The sequence below is a fragment of the Bombus huntii genome, chromosome 8, assembly GCF_024542735.1.
Source record: "Bombus huntii isolate Logan2020A chromosome 8, iyBomHunt1.1, whole genome shotgun sequence".
In the NCBI taxonomy this organism is placed as follows: domain Eukaryota; kingdom Metazoa; phylum Arthropoda; class Insecta; order Hymenoptera; family Apidae; genus Bombus; species Bombus huntii.
Genome location: NC_066245.1, coordinates 10,734,922 through 10,753,788, shown reverse-complemented (window position 1 = coordinate 10,753,788; position 18,867 = coordinate 10,734,922). Strand labels below are relative to the sequence as shown.

At 38.4% G+C, this 18,867-nt stretch overlaps 1 protein-coding gene across 15 annotated transcripts in view; it reads left to right on the top strand.

The window, feature by feature from the left end:
* The window catches only part of LOC126868435 (uncharacterized), a 272,162-nt gene that overhangs the window by 170,941 nt on the left and 82,354 nt on the right, over positions 1–18,867 (top strand). For all 15 annotated transcript variants that reach the window (XM_050623870.1, XM_050623866.1, XM_050623869.1 and 12 more), the window contains exon 7: positions 7,226–7,391. In XM_050623870.1, the coding sequence (XP_050479827.1) occupies positions 7,226–7,391 (166 nt within the window). The remainder of the gene's footprint in view (positions 1–7,225; positions 7,392–18,867) is intronic.

The window sequence follows — 18,867 nt, the reverse complement described above, 5'->3', positions numbered from 1 at the left end:
GAGAAGGAAGGAGAAGAAGGGAAATAGTTGGACGTCAAAAGGACCGGTGCTGCTACCGTTACATAGATGTCACATTTTTACGACGTCCTCGTTCACTTTTTTTATACGACACCCTATTTCCTGGGAACAGCGTGACGAATGTGTGTCCATTCCACGGCGAAATAGCATTCGACAGTGTGGCCCCCGGTGGATATTCCTGCAAGAAACTTAATTCGTTGTAGGATATATTGAGCGAAAATGGACGTTCGCGACTTCATTTAATATCTCCAAGGGAAAAGAACAAAAAAGTAAAGAGAACGTGTTAACTAGCACCAGAAATTGAAACAAGACATAAACCATATCTGAAATTCCAATCGTTTGTACAAGAGTTTTGAGAATTCTCAGGATTTCTATTCTAATGTTCCGAACGACACATTCTTGTGCGTTATTTCAATTTAACTACACTGTCGTAACCAGGCTGCTGATATTTACGCAAATTCGTATCTTCGCGAATATGATCGAAGAAACAAAACGTAAGCAGAGATATGTTTCATCCAGTAAATATTATACCGAGTACTCTACTTGGATTACTTTACATATGTTCGCGTATATGCATTCGGTGGATTTTGGTATCTTCAAATTTTCTATAAATGGATAAAAATTCGCAGTCCAGTCGTTGGCATAGAAATTCCGAACTGCGAAGATAAATATCGTGAAGAAAGTAACTAACAAAAATCTATATCTTTGTCATATCATCCCAGCGAAAGCTAAAACAGTAAGAAACATCGTAATTTCCACAAAGCAATTTCAAACTATCATCAATCTGTACGTGATACGAAGAAATGGCAACGATAATGTCCTCGCAAAGAATAAAGAAACGAGTATATAACTTTCTCGATATCCCCGAAGCAGCAGTAACAAGTACATAGAAGAAGTCTCAGTACTGATAAAGGTAAGTCTGAATCACCGCGTATTATTCGTACACGTACAAACACGATGCACGTGTGCACCGAGCTATTTCGTTGGTCGCGTCATACGTTTCCAAGGAACGGATTTAAGGTTTCCTTTACAACGGGCAACGGCACGCTGCCTGGGGTACTAGCGAGTGTATCGATAGGAAGGTAGAGACGAAGCGGAATGAAGGGAACGACGGTGTGCAGCGTGGTAGAGCGGTCGTTTTACCGGTGGCGGAGTAGCAATAAGAAAGGTAGAGGCGGATGAATCCGCGCGGTGGTAAAAGCGGTGGTCCGGGGTGAAAGCTCTTCCCATCCCCCTCTTCTCTTAACCCACCCCGTACATAGGGAACGCCGGTCCACGTATAACGAGAGACGACAACGATTCTCGATTATCCCTGGGAGAAAGCCTGGGGCCTTCCATATGCGCGAGACGTACGATTCCGGACGTCGACGTGACTCCACCCACAGGATGAATTCCCTTTTCTTTCTCTTTTTGTTCCTCGTTCTCCTTTTCTTTTTTTTTTTTTTTTTTTTTGACAACCATCGTGTGGCCTGGCTTTATCGAGGTTCGTGAACGAAAAGAAACGAAAGGAGACGGAGAATAGGAAAGTCGAAGAAGTGAGAATGAAGAGAAGAAACGAACGAAAATGTCGCGGTCGCTTGACAAACAGATCAATCGTTCGGTCTCGCCTCACTTTCTCCTTCTTCTTCCCGCCACCGTATAAATCCGTTTTTGCCCCCTTTTGTCTTTTCGTTCCGCTTCTTTCGATTTAATCCAGGGGGATTCCGTTTCCCTCGTTCCAGCGGGAGAAATCGTACAAAGAGAGACATTCTTAGAGAAGTGGAAGAGGTCGATGATTCCACAGTGATATTTCAACGCGGCTCGTATGGAGAAGCGTGAGTGTCGCAGCAGTGTAAGTCAGCCGGTCGTCAGACCGTTCTTGTAGAAGTGAAAGATCATTTGGTAAATCAGAATGTTTTCCAAGAGGCTACGTCGCATCTCGGGGTTGAGATATACGAGAAAAACGTGTCAGGGAAGGGTAACCAGCCACTCGGAAGAAAAACGAACCGTCGACCGATTGACAAACAAATCAATCGTCGAGTTTTACGTATGCGGTCCTCTCGTCGTGTCTGTCAATTTGTCTGAGAGACTTCAGATGCTCGATGGATATATTTCAATGTGATACACGCTGGTTTTAAGCGTCAGAATGTAATTTTTTGTTAAAAACAGACGTAGAGAAAGAAACAAAGTTCTGACATATTTTAAAAAATACGTTATGCGGGAAATGTTGTATGAAATGTATATATCAAAGTAGCACAAATTATACTATAAAGGAATAGCATGAGAATAGGAAAGTGTACGGTTTATTGCTTTCTTAAGCGGCCCATAACTTCATCTCAAGAACATTCTACAGCTATCACATTCACGCTACTTCCTCCAGAAGCTCGCCGGGAATATATTTCTCCAGCAACACACGATTCTTCGACAGGCTGCTGCGTAAATGCTCCGCCACTTTCTCTCTTTCCTACTGTCATCCCTGAGAGGTTGTCGCGTCGTGGCATTTGTCAGATTTCACTTCCCTGCTTGCGAATTTGGCGATAACGCTTCCGTCGATAAAAAATTCCAAAAATATATAGAAGAATATTCGTTTGTTTATCGTAACTTTAATTTCCGTATAAGCTCTATTTTCATATTCCGATATTTTTCTATATTTTCACCAAGCGCAGCCAATTTCATTCCATGTAAAAACGAAAACAAAAAACATAAACGTAATTCGATAATAGCAACTCTTCGAAAACAATGTTTAAATTTTTTTATATGACGAAATAAGAATGGCAAAATAAAAATAGAATAATATTTGAACGACTGGATTTTTCTCGTGTTTTTATATCTTTAAGCTGAAAATAAACGAGCGTATGAATATTTAACACTAGAAATACAATACTAAAGTTAAAAAAAAATTTTCCACGCTGATATCGCGTAATTCTCTTCAAAACGTTATCATTAGACGAAACGATGTTGAATATTGATGACACAGTCCATTTGCAGTGTCGCTGTGTGTTATGGTAAATATGACATGTTGCGAAAAAACAAACTTCGCGTTCGATCCTTTCGCCATCGAACTGTTTGCATGCCAACAGAGCGACAGCTACAGGGAAGAGAGAAAACTTGTTCGAATATATGGATATATAGAATCTCGATGTATACATTCGGTTTACATTCTGTCTTCCGGATGACCTGGCAAACGTTTGCAAAGTAGGCGAAATCAAAAACGTTTCGCCGGTTTGTGCAACCTATACCGGTTACAACGCGAACGTGGCTAAAACGAGGGAACGATCAAATTGAAAAACAAAATGCACGAAGGAAAAATGGCGATGGTTGCCGAAGTAAATTGACTTTATTCAATTATATTGATTTGTTTGCGTGCCGGAACGTGGTCCGTCTTTTTCCTCCTTTTATTATTAGTTTCACTCTTTTACCGTTTGCACTTTTAACCCAGCTTTTTGGTAACTTTTCAAAAGGAAAAAATAACGATCGAGACACGTGCAACGAGTAGCGAAGCTATTTTTTCTTTTTTCCGTTTTTTAATAAATTTTCTATACAGTAGACTGTATTATATCTTAATTGGAGCACTGTAAACATCTTCTTATGATACATCTTGCAGTTAGTGCACAAATAGTGGAAGTGAATAATAGCGTACAGCTGACACAGCAGTGTAGGTTAAAGTAGTAGCAGACATGAAACTTTTCAATGTGTACTCTTTTATAGACAGTAAACGTTAAATGTTACTATTTAAACAGTGAGAATTATTAGATTTTTATTAATGTTACGAATAATATTTTATGGCAGAAATTGTAGATTGTAAGTAGTAGCAGTCAATAATAATAGATATCTAGGCACAGTAGGATAGATTGATCTAGCTAGATCAGACACGAAATATAAAGGTAATAAATTACTGACTCGAAAGGCATTAATTCGTTCTTTTAAGGGGTTGGTTATAAAAAAAATCAATATATAAAAGTATATTTAATAGCAGGTTTATCCCTTTAATCTTCTCCTCTGCGGCAAGGTTTTCATTCTTTCCAGACGAGATAAAAGGATTATTCGTTTGGCTTCCTTCAACCGTTGATTAAAATGCATTTCGGAGAAGATATAACAGATTCTTTTGAATTTAATAAATAGACCTATTGTTATAGAAAAAAATTTACACTCTGTATTTGAAAATTGAAGAAAACTTTTCTCTCTGTGCAAATATTTGCTTAATGCCCCCGTTCCTCGCTTCCTCTTTCTCTTATTCCAATTTTCTTGAAAACTGTGCTCGTTTGAGCAAACGAATCGACTCGCGGTATTTTAATTAACACGTCTGTTCAGCACAAGAATTTGGCCACGAACAGTACCTTTCTTACGCTAAAACATTCCATTAAATAGTTTGGTTAAGAAAACAGCATTGTTACAAAAGAAGAGAAACCGTTTCGTTAAAACATATGCAACCGGCTCACGGTGTACGATATTATCAACACCGGGTAAAATATTGAAGCATAAGTTATCGAATCATAAAATTATTGAATCAGGATAGAATATTCACGTTGGTATTAATTTCTTTAGCGATTTTTACAATGATCTTGCGCATGCGCGACCGTGTGAGTGTAAAGGTAAACGTGGAAAGTCCATTTAATTACGATGATGTGTTCAACTGTGACGAGTGAGAGAAAAAAAGAACGAGGGAGAAAGAAGGTAGAGAAAATACAGGTTGGAGGAGAAAAACGGAGAAAGGAACGGAATTAAGCGACTTCGGACGCGAGCAATTAGGTGGAAAAAGAACGAGCAGAATTCAGTGCAGGAAGCCGAAAGGGTGAGCTCGAGCGCGAAAAAATATGCTAAAAGACAAGGTAGAAAAAAAAAGGGTCTCGAGGACGCAGAAGCCATTATATATATTCAGAGAAGCTTTGGCGCCCGTGGATTGGTCCCGTCCTAACTCTAATGGGTTCACCCATTATGACAATTGCATCCTCCGGATATATAAAACTAAACAAAAAACATGGAGGCAAATAGGACGAACAAGTGCAACAACTATACGCCGTCATCCTCCGACGCCGTGTCGGAAGAAAAAGGCGAAGAAGGTGGCGCGCCGCCGCCTGCTTCGCGCCAGAAAATATCGTCTCGCCTCGTAGAGATTCTAATTCAAGCTGGCAGGATGTAGTACGAATCGGTGGCGTCACGGTGCACTATGCTTTTAACCTGCTTTGTCAGAAGACATACCGTCCCTTGTCATTGATGTGGCATAAATAAAAAGAAAATGACTTCTCTTTTTATTGCGCGAATATGCTTCATAGATTTCCATCATGAATCTCTTCTGTTATCTTTTATCATGCGAGGCACAAGCATATTTCTTGATCTTTATTGGTTTTACGTCATAAGGTAAAGGTAAATAAAATTAGATAATTACGAAATAAATTCCCAAGAATAAAAATTTTTTCAAGTTATTCTATTATTGTATTAATGTTCATAATAGGTTAGAATAGAATTAGCGAATATTTATTGCGTTAAACAGGGTCCCCATTTGTTATTTCTTAGGTTTAATTATGACGTTAACAACAGACAGCGCCACTATTGAATTAATGTTTGACGAATACCATTGATTCAACTGATTCGAATCTTCCAAGCTTCAATCGAAAGAATGTTTTCCTTTAGAATTATGTTGCTTCCTATTTTCAACTTCGTTTGTACATGAGATTATAAACGCTGCCACATGTCTCGCACTTTACATCCGAAGAAAGAAAATGTACAGCCGATTCGTAAATATCACACTACGTCCAGTCACACGATTTGCTTGTTAGACAATATTTGTTTTAGCGTCCCATTGCTGAACTTCTTCTCTGGCAGTGTGGATCCACGTGCATTGTTCGAAAGTAGCTCTTACATTTGCTCGCTATTATGTGACCTCGCTTCCTCACATCGCAATTTAGCTTATTCTTCCTTTTACGAATCAATTTTAATAATAATAAATAACTATCAAAAGAATAATTATTGATTATAATAAATACAATCGTCGATATAAATATCAAAGTTATTTTCAGGAACCCTCCCTCCCCCCACACACACAATTGAACTAATATTATTTGTGAAATTTTACAAGTGACTAATTACAAGTTACCAGAATTAACAAATACCCTTTCACAGTAACAGCAAGTTTGATAATAAAACAATATGAAATTTTGTAAGCATGAAGATTTACGAATTATTTGATTATCCTATTAGCCAGAAAATTGTGAAATCGAAAGGAAAAAATTTGTGATCTACAACATTTAACTTGTCATTTTGCTAATGCCGTTAATTAGTAAGTTATTAAGCAAGAACGCTCAGATTTTGAAATTCTGAAATCACAGGTAAAATTGTAACAACTGCTTTAACAACACAATTTCCGTTCTGCAACGCAATGTATCGAAGCAGGTTTGAAATTTTTTTACCGCCGTATCACGTTTAGTTTGCAATATCGCGATTCACGTTCAACGATCGAGCGTCGTTTTTCACGCGGACTCTTCGTTTTTCCTCAATCATCGTGGCGCACTTGAACTATCGATGGGCGTCGAACTGCGCCAGCCCCGCTCCATAACTTTCCCGTAATGTCCGTACACCGTGCGAGCGCCGTTGGGCGCGAGGCAGCGCGATTAAATCGCGAACTGATATTGGCATACGCGGAAATTTACAGCGAATACTCTGCGACGTTTCTAACCGTGTTTCGCGGATTTTAATTGAATGTCTGACCCGCCGCATCCCTGGCTTTTTTATCTTCCCTCTCGCCTCGAATTTTCGTCGCGACAGAGTTTCCATTAAACGAAGTCGAGGAAACGAAATTCGGAAAAATTAACAAACAAAAAGTCGTGTAAACGAAGTCAAGAAAAATTGATAAAAAAAAAAAACATTTCATCGACGTTAGGTATGATTAATACGTTCGCGGTTTCCTTTCATTTCCGAGTATATTTTTTACATTACGCTTCTTTGTTCATACCTTTAAAAATAGTGAAAGGTTTCAGAAGATTCATAAAGCATTTCGTATAGAGTTTAGTCTTAGACATTTTTGATCTTCGAAACTTGACAAATAAATCTTGCATAATTTTCAATTGAGAAACATAATAAGTTTCCGAAAGTATGAAAGTATTAAAAAACATAATTATATACGTACGTAATTATATTTACGTATGCATGTAATTACGGTTGATCGAGGAACTAAAAAAATGCAATCTTTTATTCTCGTAAGGCTGCCATAAATGTTTTTATGTGTTTTTAGAGTGTGACTGGTATTACAAGGATACCGATTGCCTGGACGGATGCGTGTTAGCGAGCCCTGGATATCCTGGCCTGTATCCTCCGAACATCCGGTGCCTCTACTCGATTACTTCCGGCCCACGGATGTCCATCGCGATTAACTTCACCGCCGTGCTTCTGCCTGAAAAGTGAGTACGCCTATTCAGTGTTTTTCATTGCACTCATTTATCCTCTTACTCTTTTTATATCCTCAGAAATGACAGTAAATACTTCTTTCCAATGAAAGAAACCAATGTTATCTAGTTACGTCTTTTAATCACTTGGAATAATTTGACAAACCAAATTTGTATAATAAATTTTCTAACTTATTTTATATCCTTCCTTACTATGTATCATATCGTTGACCTATTTTCGAAAAGTTTAATCAGTTTTATAGAAAAATTCTTGATTATCAAGATATCTGAATGATTCTAAGTGATTAACAAATTCTGATTATCGCGCATTACGATAAACATGCTACAAAAACAAACATACAAAAAGAAATTTTTATTCATAATCCTATTTACATATCACTTAACAACTTACAACTTTTCTGACATTAAAAATAGAAAAAATCGAACAGGAACAATTTTGAAAATACTATCACCATCGGGCAGCGAGTTTCACATGACGCCATAATTTCAAGCAAATAAGATTTCCAGTCACGGAACGGTGGTTCCTGGTATTCAACACGTTGGCAAATATTTAAACAACAACCACTCGTTCGCAGAGATACGGCTGGAAGCGTCTTGCGTCGAGTGGTAGCCCCTCTCGCCGCGTACAAGCTGTACCTTTTAACGTCAGTCGACAACGAAACCAATTTCGAACGTCGTGTGAGAGGCCTCGTGCAAACCTCTGATGAGACGACGAACTCGAAAGCGTTCCGCCGAAATTCAAGTCTATAGAATTGTCGCGAGTCAATACGAGCGTTTTTCGTGCTTACAAGGGGTTGCAGACCTTTTGTGAAGCTCCGCGACAACAGGGTTTGATAATACGTTCTCGTTCAGCTGCATCGTCGACGAGCCGCAGCCAGGCACCTCATCACTGGTCGAATCATCCCCTCGAGCGGAAAGAAACACGCGCGAAACTCCTGTTATTCCGTGTATCGAGTTATCTCCGAGCCCCTCGAGCCAGTTCGTCTTTCTTGCCTACCCCTCCAACGATTTCCACATTTACTCACTCGCGTTTACTTTACGGGAATGCTTTTGAAATCGAGGGTAGTTTCTCTTTTATGAGGTGTTTTCCTGTGTTTGTTTGGATGGCGAAACATTTTTCCCTCTTTGTTCCGTTGCGTTTAATTGGATTGAAATAGGAAAGAAAAAAATTTGAGAGATCGTTGGTGGAGTTGCTGTTGCTGAATGGAAAGGCATTTTTGAGAGCATGACTTTTAATTTAGTATCACGCGACATATGTTCTATTAAGACAGTACATGTATCAGACCTGTAAGCATGAAATCGGAATTTGCCTGTAGATGGCCCTAGCTGATAATGTAGTTATCGCTAAACTGCGTCATTGATGCCAAAAGTCTTTGTTGACATCTCACAAATATTTTCGACTCAGAACAATACAAGTTTCATACAACAGCACAGTTTGTAATAGCGTTAAACATGTCAAATTTTGTGCCTGGAAACTACGATTTGCGGACAGCATTGATTTTCTGTTACCATTTGAAGAAAACTGCTGCAGAATCAAACTTTTTTAATGCAATAAACTGGGCTCTAGGCTTTCCTATATTCCCACGCGTCTTCGTCAAAAGCGCGTTCAGGGTGTAATGGAAACGCATTAAGTTCGACTATTAAACAAATCGACGATAAAGATTCTCGTTAACAGGTAATTAATTTCAAATACAAAATTCGAAAGAACGACAGAGAATAGTCGGTCGTTTGTCAGTTTCGAAGACCAGTTCTAAATCCTTTTTAAATTGCACATCAGGTTTCGTATTGAAAAATAATAATAAACTAAATTTCGATAATATTAGACTAGTTTTTGGTGCAACGAATGGTATTATAGAATCTGACGGGCGTCCTGCTTTCTATTATAATCACGAAACAGCAAAGGTAGTATGCATCACGAAGCTGCTCGCGTGCGTACTCTTAACTAGTTTCGTATTTCATTACACGCTGAATATGTATAAAGCATCGTTTCTCGGTTCTCGTTACCGCTTGTTTTCGAACTTCGACAATTTACCACGAGCTGTAACTTCAGTCCATTATCCTCCACAGCCAAGTGTACGCGTGTACGTGTATGTATGGTAATCCGAATGGAAGATACGCGCAGGAAATCTTCGCGCTGACTGTCGCTCAACCCAAAGAGAGACTATCAAATCACCACATACTGCCTCCCCTATGAAACGCTGTGTCTCAGCTCGTTAACAATGTATACGTTGCTTCTTAACCTAGATCAATGATACATCGGATTATAGTCACGTGCGATCTGTCGATCCATCGAAATTAATGGAAACTGCTTTCCCGGTAACTGTTAATCCTACGGTTTGCCGGAAAGTACCTATTTAGACACGCATTAGCGGTGAATTATAGACTTCGTAGCATGATCGATGTTATCGCCGTACCGTTTAATGATCGATGAGAATTTCTTGAAAACATAAGTAGATCATCACGGACAGTGACGAAACTCAAAAGTATTGACAACAGATTTTCTTATGTGAGATTTTGCTTCGCACGAATATTTCTGTAAAATTTTGAGTTTAGGGTCAAAACACATTATAACTCATTATTGTTAAGCTGCTGTATAGAGGAAACAAATAATAAAAAATATGCCATGGACTGTTTTTAGCAAAGCATAACATTTCAATGATTATGAAGCAGATTCAAGTTGTAGAGAAGATTTGACGAGATTTTTTCTCTGAATTCTTAACAACCATAAACCAATTCTTCAAGTATCGTATCATTGCATTATCGTTCTTAGAACGCTGAGTTTTTTCAATGCGTACTCTGCAATGCAAACATAGACAACGTTATAATTAGCTAAATCTAGGATGAAAAGGCGACGTTTAATTCGTTTAAGGCGTTGAAAGACCGAGCCTCGTGGACGAAGAACTCGACAAAGAATGATTCGTAATTTCTGTACGGTGACTCGAAAGCGAGAGAGGAGTGGAAAGAGGGAGAAAAGGGGAAAATAATCACGGTACATGCAAGCAGTGCGGCGCTTTTTCGCCTTCTTCATTGCCAGTGACTAGTTTTTTACTGCGCCGGCTGCTGGAAAGTACTTCCATACGAGGGGCAGACGTCAAAAGTACACCAAGCACTTCCCTCTTCTTTGAAACGCGAACACGCGTTCCGTCTTTCTGTTTCGTGTTCCCCTTCACTTTCTCCAACATCGCGCCATTCATCCTTGTGACGGACAAAGCAATTGAAAACCAGCCTGTGATCCGTTCGAAGCTTTTCGCGGAAATTTTAAATCGTACAATTGATATTTTAATCGAAATATTCTTTTGGCGAACACTCTGAACGTGTTCTTAATCTTCGTGCTTTTAATTTCTTCGGCTCTAGAAAACTTGAAGCTGCTTGGAAAGTAGCATGTTGCAAGTAATTACTATAATAAAATTTCTTTACTATCTTTTAGAATGATATACTTTTGCATCAACAGTAATCAACTACACGTTGTATGAAATTTTGTCTTATACATATATATCATAGTAAGTTGAAATATTGGTTATTATTGATTATAAATCTTCAATAATCTTCGTTACAAACCTACAATATTTTTGAATTTATAACAAATACAGGATGTGGCAAGTTGTTAACAATAATTTTGTCCGCATAAATAAATAAATATTATTTCCAATATATACTAACCCGATAATCTGATTCAAGGAAAAAACATACAGAAACATTTTCAGAGCTTTGTATTCTATGTGAAAATCCCATTCCGACAGATAATTTTTTGCGTCCTCGTTTAATTGAGATGTACTGACATAAAAATTAATTTTTTCCGACGATAGAAGATGAAAGAATCGTTAGCAATTCGCGGAAAATATTTTAGTGGAAACAGTCTGTCTGATCATTCCGGGTGTAGTACGAGGATCTAAATCCGACCGCATTTTGATTCCAGAAGCAGCAGGATAACCCGCAAAATCGTTCAACTTCGAACGTATGCGAATTTTACTCGACCTGCATATGTTCGAAGTCAGCTTTCACTATTTCATCCACAGAATATCATTTCAAATTGAAAAGTCAATGAAGAACTCTATGCCGTTCGCGCGTTTCCTTTTTCTGTTCTGGTATGTCTTTGTCGCTTAAAATTCAGTTGATTTTTTTCTTCAATCTCTCTCGTAAAGAATCAACGTCAGAAACATGCCACTATACATATACCATACACCATACACCATACATAATACACCATAAATTAACCTTGTTGTTTTCTATGTCGTCCTTATTTAAATGAACAAAAGGATTCATAATGTTTAAAAAAAAAGCTTTCTGGCGTAAAATATTTAAGCGAGAAACTGCGAATAAATAACAATTCTTTTACTCTCCCTTCGAGTTTAAGAAGTTTCTAGCGATAGAAAGATTCTTAGATGCCTTAAAGGACGCAGTAACGTTGAAAAGAAGGAAAAGAAGAAGATTGTCTTATCATACAAAAAGAGAGCCAATAATCAGATAACACATTGTAGCCCCAATACACTGGAATATTTATGAGACCTTCGCTCCCCTTTCATCCTCGTGGTAATAAATTCTCATAGAATATGCAATCCATTTTGATTTCCCAGCAAGACAAACAACGACATGTGACAAGTCAGAAGAATCCCAGAGGACGAAACTTATTTTCCTCTGTGCAACGTGATGGAAATTCTAAATAATCTCACGCACTATCCCACGTTTCATCGCCATTCTACTGAAACACTCTAACAAACGAATGTTATTTCATGAAAACGGATACGGTGATTGTTTCATCGTTTAGCGGTACGGCAAAAATTGCACGAAAAAGCTGAACGGAAGTTTCGACTCGCTCTGAGCCACGATTGTCTTAAACTTCTCCGCAATAACTCGGTGACTGGACAACTTTTTCCCGCGACACGCTAATTGAAACGAGCGAAATATCGTCGTGAAAACGACAAAAAAATAAAAGGAATATACGGACAACCAACGACTGCGGTTGCGACTGTAATTTTAAATAACGTTTAATCGTATACGCTGGTGGTCGCTTTTGCCGAGTCTGTATGGAAATTTCTAACAGCTGGATACTAATTCGCCAACAAAATCGTTGCATGGAGATTCCATAGGAAATTACCAGTTTTTCCGACATTTTGTAAAACAACGCGAAAACTGTCGATTGCGACTGGGGATGAAGCGGAATTGTATTTTAAAATGTGGATCTATGGAAAATGCATAAATATTCGCTATCATCATCGAACAGCGGCGAAGCGTTTATTAAAATTTTCCGCAAAATTTTGCTTATGATATTTCGATAATTTCAGCAGATAGAATGTAAATATTCGTCCGAATAAATACGTGGCAGACTTGTTAGCGTGGAACGATAACTACGAAATTAACAGAATTTCAACAAACGCGTGAAAAAGAATATGGTTGGCTAATTAGGAAAGTTGTAATGGTGCACAGGTTGTCTATTAACATTAACTGGCTCGAGAACGGTGCACACGAGTAACGATAATTACCCAGCGACACGTTTTCCGCTGAGGATCCTGTGACTTTGAGCAGCGAACCTTCTCGACATACCTATGGAAAAGCAAAAGTAGGTTAACGACTGTAATCGATCGACTTCCTTTTACAAAGATCCTACTATTTTCTCCTCTTTAACGAAATTATATACACGTGTCTACTTCGCTATTATCAACAACTAAAACAAATATTTGCCTTTTCAAAATTTTCCAACTTGTATCACCATGAAAAGCACCAAGGCTGCAAACTATAACTTACTTTATCTTCAAACATTACCACACCCATAAAAATATCCACGTAATGTAACTTCATTTTCCTGAAACATTTTTCGAAGAGCAAATAGTTCACAATAACTGAATTTTGTATTCTCATCACTATCACCTTTCGTTGAAATAACAGGGACTCAAGTTTCTTTAACTGATATGTAAAATTCTTTACCAGATGAAATAAATAAAGTAAAGTAATAAAGAAACTTTCTTATTCGACCGAAGCAACTAAAATCTAATCAATTAATTAAAATTTCGCTGCGACACATACGCTTCAAATGAATGAAATTCAACAGAGGAAGAGATAAACCCACCAAAATAAATCCATAAAAAAGAATAGCTAATCCGACCCAATTTTCCTTTAATCTCAACTACGAACTATAGTAGAATATCCTCGCCGCTTATTCGAAAGAGCGAGTAGAATCGTCATAAAAAGTAGATCCTTGCACGAGGTTCGCAACAAAGGGAGGACGATATGTTCTATGCGCTGTAGCCATTTGAATTCCCTTTTCCAGCGGTCGGCCCGGAATGTAAACCGGCATCCGGATAACGGCCGGGTAACTTGCTCCAACATCTCATAGGGATCAGCCCTAAAGGATTCAAGATGGTCAAATGTACGAACCATCTCAGGCCCGTTCCTCGTCCCGATTCATTATTCAGACCTTACTTTCGCCTCGCCGTTTGAAAGACGCTGATCGCTCTCCATCCTGGCGAATTCACACGGTGGCTGAGCCTCGCCTCGGCCAGTTCAAAAGGAAGAACGGGTTGCTAAGGATAAAACCGGTAGCCACCGCCCTCATCCATGCAAACGCCGAAATTATTCCAACTACACCACGGCAACACCGAGACAGCGATTTCTTACCGGTGAGGTCGGCTTCGCACTTTCTGCCCTGCCTCTTTCACTCCCACGCAAATTTTCATATTCTCTCGCGCCTCCTTTTTTTACTTCTGCTTTTCTCTGCTGCCCGCTTCTATCTCGACGTTCGTCGAAACACGAATAGCCACGGGTTTTGTGTGTAACGCTGGATCTCCGTCTAATGAGAAACATGAGATTTTTAGAATTTTCTGGTACCGTGGAATGGTTGCGTTCAAGTTCAGTTGATTGTTTGGTGCTGAAGTAATTATTTGAGATTCTTGAGAAGTGATACTACGTTTTTCTTTCATTCGTTTCACGTCATTTTGTCGAGTATATGGTTTCTATATCGAGGTGATAATTATTTAATTATATTTTAATTGACTGGGGTTTGATTTTTATTCATATGGTTTATTATAGTGGTAGGATTTTTAGATACGGTTAATGTTTCTTTGGAGTATTTCATACGCCTGTGTGAGGTTTATAATGTTTCTACTGGAGTAGTAACTAGTTTGATTGCGAGTATTGGAAATGGGAGAGCATTTATTTTTTGTTTATTAATAGCGTTTCTTTGAAATATTTGAGTTTCCTGTGATCCCATGAAGTTTATTTTGTTTCTACTGGACAATACTTGGTTTGATTATAAATATTGATGAGAAGAAAATATTTAATTTCTGTTTGAATGGTTTAATGAGTAAAATCGTTTAGAATATGACAGGCGATTTTTCTTCTGACGTCGTATACAAATTGATAAACTACCTACCGATGTGTCATTAGATCTTTGATGAACGGCTCGCATCAGGAAGCTTAAAACAGGTTCAACAAATTTCCGTCTGGTACGCGTGGGATATACAAAGCGACGAGCAACATCGATCTCGTTCCAGGACATTTGATTCGGCTGGTTTTATTAAATCTGTCGCCAATAACGTCATGGCCTATGGATAGAGTGTTCCGTAGTCTTGTGTTATTAACGTTGTGGCCATCTGTCACGGGTATCGTAAAATTCTACGTGTTGTACGTTCATTGATTCGTAGCTTCCTATGCTCCCATCGACTGCCCTTCTCCCGGTTCCCTCTAGAACAAACCTCAAATACCTTGAATCACGAAAGTTCCACTAGACCTTTACAGCTCTCTAAATCGTAACAATTTTACAAATCTACAGTTTCGCGGAAGAAATATTAGATTGTCCCAAAAGTTTCTTTCGTTTTATAAGAAAATAGTAGATGCACAGCATTTTTTGTTTTACATTATTTTATTGAATTATGTGTAATCGATTTTGTTCTATTGGAAGAAAATCGTGCATCTATTATTTCCTCATAAAGCAAAAGGAACTTTTGAGGCGATTGATATTTCTCGCTTACTCCATGTATGAACCTTCGCCTCATAAAAATTTGTTAAGGGAGGGCTTATTATCTTCCTGAAAAGAGCAACGTATACATAAGAACATGATGCTTATTTATAGTAATGTTTATCGTAGTTTTGAAAATCACGCTTGAATTAAAGAAAAGATAAACACAGAGTTGGTAGGAACGTCACAGTGGTACCGCCCTACGTATGGTCAGACACGCATTACAGAATTATCTTGAGTTTGAAACAATTGGTTTCTAAAATTTATGTACGACAAACACTAAATTACGTATTTCTAGAATCTGTTTTCCAAATTGTATACTACAACGTATAAAATTCCTATAAAGATACTACAAAGGAATAAACGATTCTGAATTAATCTCGACCAAACTAGATCATAAGCGGTTTATTTCTTTGTAGAGTCTCAGATCGTTCTTATTACTTTCGAAACATAAACTTTGATCCGTGTGTTAGTTAATTTTGTAACTTTACTACATCACTTCCTAATCTTAACTCACCAAACTTTAAAGCATCCCGAAAGTTCTTACGTCGAGTTTTATCATACGGAAAACTTCAGTAAGAGGCGTGAGCCATTAAAAATAATTCAAGGAGTCGATTCGAAGGTTCGCGGTGTCACGGGTGCAAAATAATGGCACGACTCGCATCGTCCTTAGCGATTCTCGTTGGCTGGAATTTAATAAGAACCGCATAAAGTTAGGGCGGATTCCCGTTTATTCGAGACGGCTTCCCGCGCGTACCTGCGAGCCCAGGGAATATGTGTTCCACGTACGTAAACGTCGGTGTATGTCTGTGGTTTTCGTGTGTTCGCACACTTGTCGGATCCATGTGCAACATAAAATAGAGGGAAATAGAGAGAAGGAGGAGCTGAAAGCTTTTGTACTCCCCATCCGGAGTCACCTAGCCGCGAGGCCAAGCTTCTACCGCTGCTAGCTTACACTCGCTATTGGCTGCTAGTATATACGCCGCTGGACCCGCAGCTTTTCTTGTCAAGGAAACTACGTTTGCGTATTTCTGTGGTGCTAGACTGCGTCAACAGCGCCGCATTAACCTAAGACTACCGAAATGGACGAAAATTCCTTACAGAATTTATCGTCGATCTTAGCGTATCCTTCCGAGTTTGTTATTAGCGTCTGTTCATAGTAAAAATGTCCAGGATCCTCCATATATATATAGTGGTTACAAGAAGTACTTGCAAATCATTGTACTTATTGTAGCATTTACACATTGCCTGATTAAGTGCGAGTACAATTTCATATCATTTAGTACGTATCACGTGTCGGTTACAAAAATTTGATTCTATGAAAATGGAGTCTACTCGAATAGAAAAAAGGAGACGGTTTTAATTATAGTACACGATGCGATGAAAAGAGAAACGTCCTATTATATTTAAAAATGTAAACCATGTTTTCTCTGTACGATTATCTCAGCATCGTGGAAAAGCGTGAGATTAATTTAACATTGTCATATAATTGGAATTTTTGCTACTTTGAGATATTTTAAGATCGCCTAATTAGAATGTGATCAGAAAGATCCCATATAATCATCCAGTTTACAGCATATTTAAAGACTCCCTGAAGGACGTTAAATTGGAAATATTTCAATCGGAAATTGAATTAGAATATGATTCAAAGGATTTTTCTTCAAGAGATAAAATAATTCACACGCAGATTACCAGATAACGTTACGTTAAACGAAAAAGTTCACATGTAGCAGAAATGTTAAACATTATTTGTACATTTATCGTGGAACAGTGGCTGGCAAATATTCCCTGCTTTTCCATGCTTAAGTGCACGCTTTCCTCGTAGCAGTAATCTACGAGATTCACGGAAATCGCGCGTGGCTTACAGTCAGAGGAAGAAAATTTCGTCCTACGTCATGCGGAATCCTTGTTTGAAGCGGAAGAAGAGGCGAAAAAAAGCATCCTCGAAAACTGCGTGATATTAAAGCGGGAAGAGAATCTTATTAAACGCGGGTAAACAGGCGAGAAGATACACGAGGTCAATCCGCGGTAAACGCATTGTAGATATTTTTAATTAAATATTTCCACGGCTAGCGGTGTGTTTTTACGTGCTATGCATTCGGTGTACATCGAAAAATGTAATAACGTCGGCCGCGACAGCCATCGAGAAACTTTTACTATGGGGATAGGCGAACGCCGCCCCTGCCCTTTCCCGCGCGGAAAACAAAATTCCGTCGTTGTGCCATCCATAAAAATGCTGAAAGCGACGAATCTACATCCTATTAACGATGCATTTTCGTTTGGTTCCCCGACACGAAGGGACGTCGCGTGGAACATTAATTAAATCAGCCCGGGACCGACGTGTTTCGGTAATTAATGAAGTGTCACGAAAATCGAACAATATGCAGATACGGCGAGGAGTCTGACACGCGCAATTTCATCCAATAAAATCAAGTTACACGCAGCTCGTCTGCTCAGCATTCGCGGATGCTATTGGAAAAATTGAAAATCACTTTAACGACGATCGTTATCCTCTTATTCGACCTGTATGCCGCGAACTGTAACTCGTAACTATAGAATCGTGTTATTGATAACCATTTCATTGGTCGATCTCTATTTAGTTTCTGATTCCTTGATTTATTTGATCAAGAGGTGATCATTAACAAGAGAGTGGAATTCTATTCGTATTTCGATAAAATATAATTTCTTTTTAGGAAAAGTGATAGAATTAACAAAATGGATAAAGATTGTAACCACGAAACCAAGATTCTCCGTCTTTAGCTTATTTCCAGTTGAATTGACGGCGACAGTAAAAAAAGTGATAAGTGCAAGCCGATTCTTTTTCGAAAACGATACATATACAGGTTGGTTGGTAACTGGTGGTACAAGCGGAAAGAGGGTGATTCTACGCGAAAAAAGAAATCGAAAATATAGAATAAAAATTAAAAAAAAATTTTTTTTTTTAATTTTTCCATCGAGACAACGATCTACAGTGAGATCCGTTATAACGTACCGCACGCGTACCGAGCGAAAATTCAAAGTCGATTTTCTCGAAAACAGAGCCTCAAACGAAAAATTTTTATTCTATATTTTCGACTTCTTTTTTCGCGTAGAATCACCCCCTTTCCGCTTGTACCACCAGTCACCAACCACCCTGTATATGCGTAACATCAATATTTATGTAAAACATTTCTCTATAAATTTCCTAAATGAAATTACATATCCATAGTTTTTAACTTTTAAAAGCAGGCAGGGTTACTCACAGTTTTCTCAAATAGATTCTTGTATCGCTTTATAACATAATGTACCGCCTTTCCATTAGAAGCTAATGAGTTGTTGTCACTGACGAAAAACTTTCACAGTATCGTCTTCATTTAGAATAATATATAGAATTATAAATTACACGGAAGGGCAAACGAAGAAGTTTATTTAATTAAATGAAAATATCTGGAGGGTAAATATTGTCCGTGCAACGAGTAAGTACCAGTAGCCAGTGCCTGGAAACTTCAGCGAAGGCGACACTCAATTACCACGCGCGTC